This window comes from Borostomias antarcticus (assembly GCF_949987555.1).
Source record: "Borostomias antarcticus genome assembly, chromosome: 6".
Classification (NCBI taxonomy): Eukaryota; Metazoa; Chordata; class Actinopteri; order Stomiiformes; family Stomiidae; genus Borostomias; species Borostomias antarcticus.
In genome coordinates, this window is record NC_140239.1 from 27,367,599 (window position 1) to 27,380,098 (window position 12,500).

A 12,500-nucleotide genomic window follows, 5' to 3' on the forward strand; every position below is an offset into this window, starting at 1 on the left:
ACACATACCTACTTTCAGAAGAGCACAACAGCATCACAGCAGCAGTACCAGCAGTCTATCAGATGCAGGGGGAACTAGGGTAGAAGCAGCTTCTCCATCACCTGACACCCCAGGCAGGCTAGAGCACACGCTGAAAATATTTGAAAGGATTTCAAATAGTATTTGACCCAGGTCTGGTAGAGAACCACTCAGAGACACTGAGGAATAGCAATCCACTGACACAACATCACCTCCCTAACAGGATAACACAGCATTATAAACTCCATTAAATAATCAAACTTATTAAAACTGTTAACCCCATTTAATACATTCTTATTCGGCTTATGTGTACACACATTCTCTGCTGTTTCTATGCACAAAAGAGCACAGAGCTCTAAGACTGTAACATAGAACAGCTTGTGCAGCCTTAATATTGACTTTAATTGGATTTGCAAATTGTGTGGCTAAATTAACGCATTCTGTGTCTCTGAGTTAATAAAATGAGTGTACGGCAAAGAGAAAGAAGTAAAGTCTTAAAGTTAATTAATCGTCTCAGGCCCCCTGCTTGATTAAAGTTTCCTAATGTTTGGAGTTAATGAGTGAATTGATTGAACAATGCAGAGAATGCCCTCTGCCACTCTGATCAGCTCTCCACAGAGAGTTAGTGAGAGGAGAGGATGATTATAAACCCTGTGATTACAACTGGCACACACAAACACACGCACGAACACGCACGCACACACACACACACACACACACACACGCACACACACACACACACACACAAAGCGCAGACACATTGGGATGAGAGTCCCCTTCAAACTTCCCTGTCAGAAATACCCAATACTCCCATCGAGGGCTTCACGTTAATTAGCTGGGATCAAAACCTACAAATCCCTCCTCTGAGAATTAAACTGTATAAGCTCTGCTTCCATCATTTACTCCTGGTCCCCTGATACACACACACACGCACACACACGCGCGCACACACACACACACACACACACACACACACACACACACACACACACACACACACACACACACACACACACACACACACACACACACACACAGAGGCAAGCAGGCAGGCAGACAGACTGACATATGCAGCAGTGAATTTGCAGCAGTGACACACATCACACTCAGAATCAGACCTGTCATTCATCACAGCTAGTGTAGTTCTGGAATCATCTTTCGCTGTTACAGAGGCTAAACATGCCACGAGTCTGAGTCTCTACAGCACCTTAGACCTTCCTCTTCCACTTAGGAAGGTGACCCAAACTCATAGTGATGAGAGAATAGCGTCCTCTTCTGGAGAACAGAGGTAATGGTTTGATTGGTCTGTCAGTTTACGGTAAGGATGTACTAGTCTTTTAGCCATTGTGGCACCTATTCTGGATTAGGCCTAAATAAGAGTTTTGATATCCACTCATGAACAGAATTTTTCTACCATATGTATTTTCTCTTACTGTGAATTCAGCAGTCATTGGGCCACAGGGACATTCTTGTGCATACAAACTGTCTTTGGGCAAGGCATGTGCGGTGTCTCTGAAACGTGAAGTAGGCTATTCACCGAGATAAAGTTCAGCAGCCAGGAGTACCTCAGCATCGTCATCCCTGTATTACAAGACTAGGGCTGAATGCGTTCAATCTCGGACCATGCATAGCTGATAGGCCAAGGCCTACGTGGTAAAGTTATTCTGCATTGTGTAAGCTGTGGGAACACTGGGGACAGTAGCCTAGTTTCCCTAGATTTCAAGACGGCGAGACATAATGAAGTAGCTATTGGCTTTCCCTTTTAACTGTCTTGTTTCTCGATCGACTCTGATTCTCCTGTAAACTATGAACAGTTCCTATCCTATCTCTCTCTCCCTATCCCTCACTCTGGAGGAAAAGATTAAATGTTTTGTGTCACTAAGATACCCATGAAACAGGCTTCATAATCTTTGAAAGAAAAAACACTGCCTCACGTCCTCACACAAAAAGAGTGCTCAGCAGGCCTTTGGTGTCTTTTGACATCTTGAATAGGCCTACTTTAAAAAACGCTAAAACTCTTAGCTTTATCAAGGACGCTATTAGTCTCTAGGACTCTATTGTTGTGCACAGTAGCGGCATTTTATCGGTTTAGTGTGGTACACTATCAAGACAGCCACATTTACTCATTAAAGTCAGTGAGATGACGATTTGAGATAGTGATGCAACTGAGGAGCATCCTCAGTCTGAGCAGGCAGAGTCTGCCCCCTGGTGAACAAAAGGGATATGACACTCTAATTGCACCATCTGCAGCCCTCATCACACCTTTCAAACACCTTTCCTTACAGTAGACATCTTCATGCATTCGAATTTGATATCATCATAACTGTGTTTCCCCGTATTATCACTTCATCAGATCGGACACATTTCCAAAAATGTTCAAAGTTTCACCGAGGGAGATTGAGACATATCCCATTCTCAATACGGTAGACCGTTAACGTCCCATGCATTCACAGTTCCTCGAGACGTAACAAATTCCAGTCAGATAACCGCGCAGCAGGCATGTTGTTTCATAACAGGTTTATTGACGTGTGCTCTGTGATTGTCTGTGCACCAGAGAGGCATACAGGAAGCCGGGACAGAACGCCCCAGTGTTGTGGAGATTTGGTCGTTTGAGAGGAATGTGGTTGCAGTGAGGTTGAATCCTGGGTGGGACGCGTCTGACGGCGTCCGTAGAGGCTGGAGGTCAGTTTTTTTTTGCGGTTTGCGTTCTTGTTGTCCGTTATCAATAGAGCTGGGAGGTAAATACGATCACAGAGCTGTGCATCCAGTACAGGCAACTTCTACCCAGGGAGAGTTCCACGTGGGGATAGGTTATAGGTATATAAAAAGATAGAAATAAACAAGACATTTCATATCAAAACAAAATGCACTCACATATCAATCGTTGAACATCAGCATCTTTAAAAGCAGGCTACACTGGGAGAGCAAACGGGTTTTGCTGTGTTTGAGGGGTACCTAACTGATATTCTTAACCCTGCATGTATCAACCTGACTGAATTCATCATACAACCTCCAGAAAACCCAATAACCTGGTAGTTATACTACCTGTATTGAGTATCGCCAATCTGATGTTCACCCTGCTCTTAGCTGTGTGCCCTGCAGAAGGCCTCCAGCCTAGCATTGTAATACTCTTCTGACATAAATGGCCTTCAGCCAACTGCTGCTGCTACCCTGGAAGGTCTGACTCCTCCGGCCTAATGTTGAACCTGAGCTATACGGCAATATTGGCCTGGTGAAACCACTGGCATAGTAGTAGATAGGGTGGAAGTCTCAGTCATTATCAGATACCTGGAGCTGCATTCCACTGCAGATCTCTCTTGGTAAAAGAATCCAAAGTAAATAATATTCATGGGATAATATTTCACTGTCGCATCCTGCGTCTGAAATAAAAGTTAAAATGAGGGTACTGTTGTTGTTGGAACACCTGGGGATTTGGAAGACTGTCTACACTAGATCTTCCTGACCTGGAAAACACTAAAATTTTGCATGAATGTAATGTTTGGCAATCCACCGTGCAAGGTGTGCATAATTTGTGTGAGGTACATGCAAGCTAGACAAGACTTAGTGTGTGCTGTCACTAGGTTCTTGACACAATCTGAAATTTTCAAGCTGGATCGTGATGTTTAGTTAGAAAAATAGTAGCTATGACAATATAGAGCAATTCCATATGAGCACCTAGGAAGGCTGTATAGCCCGAGTATTTGGCTACATTCATTGTCTGGGCAATTGTTATAGTCATGTTGAGTGTGTGTGACACAGTGTTGGCAATATTCTCACTCTCAAGCTCTCCTAGATTCACCGTACATACAGAATAATATTCAGAAACATACAATAATTGCTTACACTGATCATCACAGGTAGCTGAAAACAATACTCATTTAGAAAAATAGTTGCATCTTTAACACTGAACATCTAAATGAAAGCCCCATAATCCCCCCCCCCCTCCCCTCCCCATTTCTAATAAAATAGTTTTCATTTTCATTGGAAAAAAAGGTTGTCTAATGAGGTCATCTAGGTCACGCCCCTTTGACCCTCCCACCATACTGTCATAAGGACCCTGTCATGAATAAGTAACCAATCAGAGGTGTATTCTAATTCCTGGCCATACACGTGAACAGATCTCAGATGCCCTGCTATTGGCTGAAGACATTACGCCAGCTGATCCCCCGCGTTGTGGGCTATAACCAATCAGAGTGTTGCTTTAGAGGACAATTTGAGGCTGGTTTACAGTGTTTCGAAACAGTTGCCAATGCATTATTGATGAATTTGCTGACTAAAAACTAATAGGAAATCAATAAATCAATCTCCAGATCTGTAAACTATCTTGATATGACATCAGTCATAAAATGTGAGTTAAGATACTCTTCTGGCTTAGCCCTTGAGCTGGAGAGCATACTGTAACGTCACGTTTGAGACAAGTCAAGGCGCCTACAGACCAGATGGCGGCAACACTCCTGCCTCCGTTGTTGTCAACGTAAGCCAGGCGGCAGTCGCCTCCCACGCTGGCGGTCGTGGCGGTGGCAGGTAGGAAGCACGGCGCCGGCCTTTCTCCTGTTTAGCTTTTGACTCCGACCGCAGGGGCACAAAGGCGCCATGCTGCCACGGGCCAGCTGTGGAGATCCCTTAAAAAAAAAATGTGTTCGCCGCTCTCTGGTGTGTAACCGGCTTCATAGTGACAGTGGGTTGAATAGCATAACTACTAGCTTATCTAGGACTGTATTGCTTGAGGGTGTTCTTATTGCTTACGAGTGGGTTCTGTAGTGAAGTGTGTCCAGTTCATGGAGAAAACCCCTTGTCCCCGACTCCTCCTGTGTTTGCAGATCTGAAAGGCCTGGATAGGAGACTCTGTGATGGCCGTACAGAAGCTAAGCTCTACAGAGACACCATATCTCTTATGCCGGGCTCACACTACAGGATATTTAAAATCCTAGCCGATTTTGAAATCGGGTTGCATCGCGCACATAAGGAGAATCTTAACAGTTCTGTTCTTCTTGTGAATCTCAAACAGGCACACTACAAGACTGCTCATCACACACTACGGGATATTGTCGTGACCGAGGGAGCAACGAGCCACAGGTCTTAAGTAGTGATCTAGATATCAAACATGTTTGATATTATCAGAGCTGCCCCGATGGGTCTGCAAACCGATCGGGAGGTATAAGATTGGATCTGTAAACCCCTCATTACAAGATTATCTGGGCTGAACATCGGTACCGACCAACGTTTCAGACCAGATTTCCCCACCGATTGCTGGGAGGGGTGAATCGGGGATAAATCAGCCCCGAAAATCCTGCAGTGTGAGCCCGGCGTTACCGTACGTCCGTCCGTCCAGAATACAGATTTTTCCAGATCGGAAAACACAGGGGAGAGAAACATGAGCTACCGAGGGGCTGGGACTTTAACGGGGTTTCCTCCTTTAACTGCCGGGGGCTGCAGGGGCTTGTGGGCCGCTAGTCGATGGGCCCCTGGAAGATGAGGCGCGTCCAGCCAGGCGAGCTGAGCGGGGAGGAGCAGAAGGGGCAGGCGGGCCGGAAGGCGTGCGTGCCGTGCGGCAGCGGCGTCTCGGCCCAGTACTTGGCTGTCCTCTCCGAGCAGACGTGGCCGCAGGGGACGAAGGCGTGCGTGGGGGCGCCGGCGTCCACGTACACGGCCGGCTCGCAGCCCAGCCACAGGGGCACGTAGGGGCCCACGCTCCGGCACAGGGGGCACTCCCGGCGGGCGGTGGATCCGCCCACACCGCCGCCGCCCTCGCCCTCCCTCTCCCGCGGGCCCTCGCCGCGCTGACCCCAGTCGTGGCGCCCGTGCACGTGCCCGCAAGTCAGGTACACCCAGGGCTGGCGCTCCTCCAGGCTGCGGTGAGCAACAGACTTTCAGAGTCAGACTCAGACTGACTTAATTGGTCCCAGAGGGGAAATTCATTTGCAGCCCATAAACCATCCAGATAAAAACGCAGCAAAAACATTCACAGGCAAAAGAAAAACGGCTCTATGTTTAGAGACATCAGATCCATATCAGGCTAGAAAAGCAGCAGTGATATAATCTGATTACAACATAAGTAGTGGGTAGAACATAGATCACACTTTCAAACAACAGCTTAGTGGCTGCTGTAAGCATTCAGTAGACTGATGGGCGGAAGGAATGAAAGACTTGGCGTAGCGGTTCGTTCCCCTGGGGGGGGGGGGCGGCGCTATGTACTGCTGACCTGAGGGCATTAAGGTGAATTCATTGGCCGAAACACGGTCAGGTTGAAACGCGGTCGGTCGCGTTTGTAAAAAACCCCACAGGGGGAAAATCTCAGTAGTAAAAACAGTAGTAAGGTAATGGAGGGGGGGAAATCAATTCAAATGTATTTCTCAACATTTGCCATTATAATTATTATTTATATAATATATTATTATTAATGCATCATTGGAAACCGAATGACCATCCGAACGTCCGACTATCCAACCACCCGACCATCCAGCCAACCATCCATCCAGCCAGCCAACCAACAAATATCCCTCACTCCAACCAGCCAATCAGAGTGTAGTACCCACCTGTGACTTCGCGGCAGGCTGGGGAAGGCCAGCGTGCTGAGACCCACGGGGCACTGGGGCCGGGCGGCATTGAGCTCCTGGCGCAGCGCCTCCAGGTGGCGGAGGGTGGGGGCGCGGAGCAGCCCTGCCCCGGTGCGCCACAACAAGGTGGCTCCACACAGGTCCACTAGAGAGCCGTCGCGCAGGGCACTGCTCTCCCCCTCCGCCTGCACACACACACACACACACACACAAGATACACACACACACACACATTCACACGCATATACACACACGCACGCACACACAAGACACACACACACACACACAAGATACACACACACACACATTCACACGCATATACACACATGCACGCACGCACACACAAGACACACACACGCACGCACACACACACACACACCCGCACACACACAAGACACACACACACAAGACACACACGTACACACACACAAGACACACACACACACACACAAGACACACAACGCACACACAAGACACACACACATGCACACACACACACACACAAGACACACACACACACACAAGACACACACACACAACGATTAGACTGGATACACATGCTGGCCATGGACAGTAAGCCCAACCGAAGTAACTCTTCAATGGGGGGCCAGTCGACCGTATAGAGGCCCCTCTTCCAGTGACGCCCAACTGACCAGTTTCCCCCTGCTGGGCCCCGAGCGCGTCTCCCTGAGGGCGTACACGTCCCCGCACACCGAGATCTCCCTCCACAGGCCCTGCCGGGAGTCCTCGGGGAAGCCCTCGGGATGCATCACCAGCACGCCGTTGGTGGTCAGGCCGTCCATGTGGCCGTCAGGGTTCTTCCACTTCGTGGCCTTCTCCTGGAGGACGCCGACACGGGGGGGAGAGAGAGGGGAGAGAGAGAGAGAGAGAGAGAGACAGGGGTTTAAGCGTTGGCCTCTCCCTTGGTTTCTAGAAACATCTGGATTAGACGGACGCAGTGTCCAGCTGGATCCGTTGCGTCGTATTTGGCGTCCTGTGCGGTCTGAGCGTTCAGCGTTAATGTCATTTTATTTCCATAGCACCATTCATACAAATCAATGTATAAAAGGAGAAGGATGAAAACACATATCATATAAACACAGTGACAGAAACAATGAAAGTAAAAGCATGAAAAAAATAAAAGTGCAAAATAGAATAAAAACTATAAAAACAGAGTGCAAATTAAGAACACTAAAATATTAAATCAAGCAAAGCCAGGCGGTAAAAGCAATATTAAAAAGGAATGTTTAAAAAACTCGCTTAAAAAACTACCCCAGTCTCCGATGCGCTCACCCCCAGGAAGATGTTTTTGGACGAGTCGAAGCCGGCGGCGTAGATGCGCGCGGTGTAGGGGGGGTTCCTCTCACACACCACCCTGCAGGCGAAGCGGGAGATGGTGCTGGGGGCGGCCGACGGGTCCTCCCCCTCCTTGCCCCCACCGGAAGTGTCCGTCACCACGAAGTCGATGGGGCTCTCCGTGGACCGGCCGATCTGGGGGGCAAAAAGGAGGAACATCCGTGAGTGTTTCGGTTTTCGTCGAGGAGGCGTTTTTGGGGCCGTGGCGCGGCTTTGCTCGGCGAGAAGGATAGTGCCCCCCAAATAGTGCCCCCGAACAATCTCACTAGCAACAGCCATGTTATAACTCCGTATTACTAATAGTGCCCCCCAAATAGTGCCCCCGAACAATCTCACCAGCAACAGCCATGTTATGTTATCCGTATTACTAATTCATAATTTGCTGTCTGTAAATGAATGACCAGCTGTTACTAATCCTTTATAACGCCTTTATAAAGTACAACTTATTGTAAACTGTTCATAATGTCTTGTACATCTAGAACTTGCAGTTTTGTGGTACTTTCATGTAACTGGGTCCTCTGCTCTGTTGGCACCGACTGGCAGTCTATTTTGGGGGTGATTGAATATTCATGCTCTACTAAGGGAGACAGGTCTGGTCTTAGTCCTACAGTGGGTGTGTTTGTATACAACTGTTGATGTTTTCGTTGTTAATCTTTCACACACATCTAGGGGTCAAATATCCCTATTCGCAAACCGGACCTATAAGTAGTTTGTAGAGTTTCACTGTTCTCCCGGCACTGGTTGTAACTGTGCATGTGAGAAATAAACACTTTTAAACATTTCAAGTCTAAACTGAACCAGGATATGGATGAGAGAATGGGGACGTCTTCCCGTCGACGGTGAGCTACAGCGTCGGTCTGTACTCTGACCTGGAACATGTCTGTGTCGTTGTCATGGCAGTACTCCACCACCACCGTCTGGTTCCGCGACAGAGTGAAGGAGATGCTGTGCTGCCCGCTGCTGTGGACCGCCTGAGACGCCGGGGACACAACAGAGACGCAGGACTGGACAGTCAGAGGCTCGCTATGCTAGACACGCTTCGGACAGGAAACGGAAGCGGTTGAGTCACGCAAAGACAGGCAGATGTCGGCAGACACACCCACACATACACGCTCTGTGTGACTCAAGCACTCGACGCACAATGGTTCCATTTTACTTGACAGACACATAGAGAGACATACAGTACACACACACACACACACACGCACTTTGCTGTCCTGGGGTGAGTTGAGGATGTGCACGGTGCTGGGTTTGACCCCGTTGGCCTTGGTTCTCCTGTACAGAGCGAATCGGCTCTTTCTGCGCCCGCGGTCTCCGCTAGGGAGGGAGCCATTGTAGCTGGAGGAAAACAAACAAACAAACACAACACAAATCAAACTAAACATCAGCTGCTGACATTGTGTGATGACTGGACACACCATGTGACGTCGCAAAGACCACAGTGCTGCCAGGGAACACAAATACGTAGGACATACGTAGGACGTAAATATCACAGGATGCTAGCTGCTACATAGTGTACATTCCTGAAGAATGAGTGAGCCATTTCATTGAATAGAACACCCACCCCAGTTTCATCCTTTTGTCCCATTCATGACTCATGTATCTGCTGAACCTCCTCCAGTGAGATGCCTGCCACTTGAACCCAGCCCACTGAGAAGCCACTTGAAACTCACTCAGCGAACGGTGGCAAGCTGGCGTTTGTAAACCCTCTTCATTCCAAATCGCCACTTCAACTTGGCACTGTGACGCGCACAATGGTCAGCCCTGCTGTGACAATGCACGGGGAACTAGGACCGCTCTTTGCGGAACAAGGCCGTGACCTCGTTCAAGCGTGTTTTTGTCGGCGCGAGTGCAACTTCGTCGTCCTTTCTAAGCTGAGCGGAGCTGTGTGGTCACTGTCCAGCGCCACGCGCCTCGGCTTTTTTTAGCCTGAGGATAATCTGTGGCACATGGTACCTATTCAGAAGAATACCCGATGGTCAAGAGGAACCTTTGTGAGGGGGGCGTTAACCTCCCCTTTCAAACGGAATCGCTTCAAGAGACCGGACTGGCAGCCGGACCGTGCGCGAGACGAGACCGGAGCAGACAGGCCCCCGGAACGTGCCGGAGTATCGCTCCGGAGCAGAGCGGGGGAGACGGGCCTGCTCGTGACAGCTGAGGAGAGAGGGGCTGATGGGAACGCACTGCTACCTGTACCCTGTCGCTCCTACGGCGGAAACCCAGATAGACAGGAGAGAGCAGTGGGTGAGGGAGGAGAGAGCAGAGGGAGAGACATGGAGTGGACAGGGGGTGAGGGAGGAGAGAGCAGAGGGAGAGACATGGGGTGGACAGGGGGTGAGAGAGGAGAGAGCAGAGGGAGAGATATGGAGTGGACAGGGGGTGAGGGAGAAGAGAGGAGAGGCAATTATTGTGAGATGCTTTGGATAAAAGCGTGGCTGTAATGCGATGAGAGACGGGGGTGGAGGACAGGGAGATGAGACAGAGTTAAGTAGGGAAATGCACTGCCAAAGCGCTTTACAATGAAGGCCTCTCATTCACCCATTCCCACACACATACACACACCAATGGTGGCAGCTGCCATGCAAGGTGCCAGCCTACTCATTGGGAGCAATGCGGGGTGCAGCGTCTCGCCTGACACTTCGACATTTCGTCAGGAGGAGCCGGGATTCGAACCACCGACCCTGCGATCGTCGGACGACCCGCTCTACCTCCTGAGCCACAGCCGCCCTCGGAGGGAGAGAGGTCAGGGAGATGAGATGGAGACCGGCAGGGTCAGGAGGGAGAGAGGTCAGGGAGATGAGATGGAGACAGGCAGGGTCAGGAGGGAGAGAGGTCAGGGAGATGAGATGGAGACAGGCAGGGTCAGGAGGGAGAGAGGTCAGGGAGATGAGATGGAGACAGGCAGGGTCAGGGGGGAGAGGACACAGGGGACAGGCAAGTCGGGTGGAGGGACGGAAAACGATAAGGAGAGACAGAACAGGGAGACGCGAGGGGCAACGGGAGGGAGACAGAGGGGCAGAGGGCAGGGAGAGGACGGGAGGAGGCGAGGCTCGGGAGAGACCGGGAGAAGGAGAGGCGGAGAGCGAGAGGAGAGACGCGGGGTGATTCGCCTGGGCAGCTCCGGACGGCGTCACGCATGTGCGCACACTGCCACCACAACACGCAGTATGAAATATTAACTCTCCGCCCTCCGACACGGGTTATTTTTGTTGTGGGATAAACAACCTGAGGAGTGTGTTTCTCTGAGAGAGGCAGCAAACATGAGAGGATATGGGTGTAGAGAGATGGAAAGACAGAGATAGAGGGAGAGAGAGACAGAGAGAGAGAGACAGCAAGAGAGAGAGAGAGAGGGGGGTCGCTCCTATCTACAGGGCAGGGTGCACAGAGCTGAGCTTGACCGCGGTAATGAGCGTTAACAGGCTGTGTCTGCAGAGATCACGTGCGCCGACTGAGACAGGCGATGGCCGCACGGCCAGGGAGGCGGGGGAATAAAACACATGCCCCCGTAGCAAAATATAGGCCAGCCTGATAAATGTAGGAAATGGATGAACAGAATGAATACACGTCGTCTGTGACTTCCCCTTTTTTTGTTTTTAGCTTTTCGTGGAATCCACCAGGATTCCGGGTGGTGCCACGCCACTCCACTGAGGGGTGAGGAGAGAAAGGATGTGTGTGTGTGTGTGTGTGTGTGTGTGTGTGAGGGGGGGGGGGCTGTTTTCTGAAGTCTCCTGTGGTAATCTCCTGGAGGAGAAACGTTGGTGTGATCAGTATGCAGGTGCTGACCGCTGCGGTCTCTCTGCCCGTTCATGTCCATCCAGAGGAAGGGGCAGGGGAAGAGACCGGCCTACAGGGTCAGCTATCTTGGGCTGGCACAGGAAGCTCTGCAGAGCAGGATGGAAACATGGGAGAATGAGGAGAGGCAGACTGAGAGGGGTGTTTAACCCGGTGAACTCCGGGACCCAGGGCCGTAGCTTCACAGACGGGTGGAAAGACTGGATGCCAGTAGCTGCCGCAGCACATCCTGACTGGTAGTGGGTGCCGGGAAGGATGTATCCCTCTACGAGGCACTACAGTTGGCAATAATAATGAATTCATTAATGTGTAGTAACACACATCTGCCCTAACATTGGCGGTTTAGTATCCATTGTTTTGTTTTTTTTAATCCCGTGTCCCACTTTCTTCCATCACACAGCTCCAGAACAGCATGACATCATAGGGATTTTCAGCCTTAGTAATCGAGTGCTGATTTCACACCCACTCAGACGTCCACTGAAAAAAGGCAACATCATAGTAATTTTGGAGTGCACACGGCACGACTAGGCAGTGTTACTTTGTGCGTTATAAAGTTTAATTTACAGTGGTCTGTTGGTTTAGGTGGGCAGTTTAGAAGTACGAATATTTGAATAATGATGTGAGCTATAGCCATTTAAACCAGTTACTACGCGTTACGAAGTTGCCGATTAAACCTTTCGATTAGTCTCCCATTTAAGAACTTCCTACTATTTTACAAAATCTTAATTATAATTATATCCAATGAAGTAAGAAAAGAAAATGTTACCATTTAAACCA

The 12,500-nt window shown here is 49.7% G+C and overlaps 1 protein-coding gene across 2 annotated transcripts in view; it reads right to left on the reverse strand.

The window, feature by feature from the left end:
- Positions 1-4,543: 4,543 nt before the first annotated feature.
- Positions 4,544-12,500, reverse strand: part of LOC311310412 (E3 ubiquitin-protein ligase pellino homolog 2) — an 8,344-nt gene continuing 387 nt past the window's right edge. Inside the window, exons 2-7 of one of the 2 annotated variants that reach the window (XM_084439901.1) lie at positions 9,140-9,269; positions 8,801-8,902; positions 7,869-8,066; positions 7,229-7,414; positions 6,555-6,760; positions 4,544-5,868 (exon numbers count right to left, since the gene is read on the reverse strand). In XM_084439901.1, the coding sequence (XP_084296027.1) occupies positions 5,469-5,868; positions 6,555-6,760; positions 7,229-7,414; positions 7,869-8,066; positions 8,801-8,902; positions 9,140-9,269 (1,222 nt within the window). In that variant the 3' untranslated portion in view covers positions 4,544-5,468. Of the gene's footprint in view, positions 5,886-6,550; positions 6,761-7,228; positions 7,415-7,868; positions 8,067-8,800; positions 8,903-9,139; positions 9,270-12,500 lie in introns of both variants that reach the window. The other variant, XM_084439900.1, reaches the window with a different exon arrangement.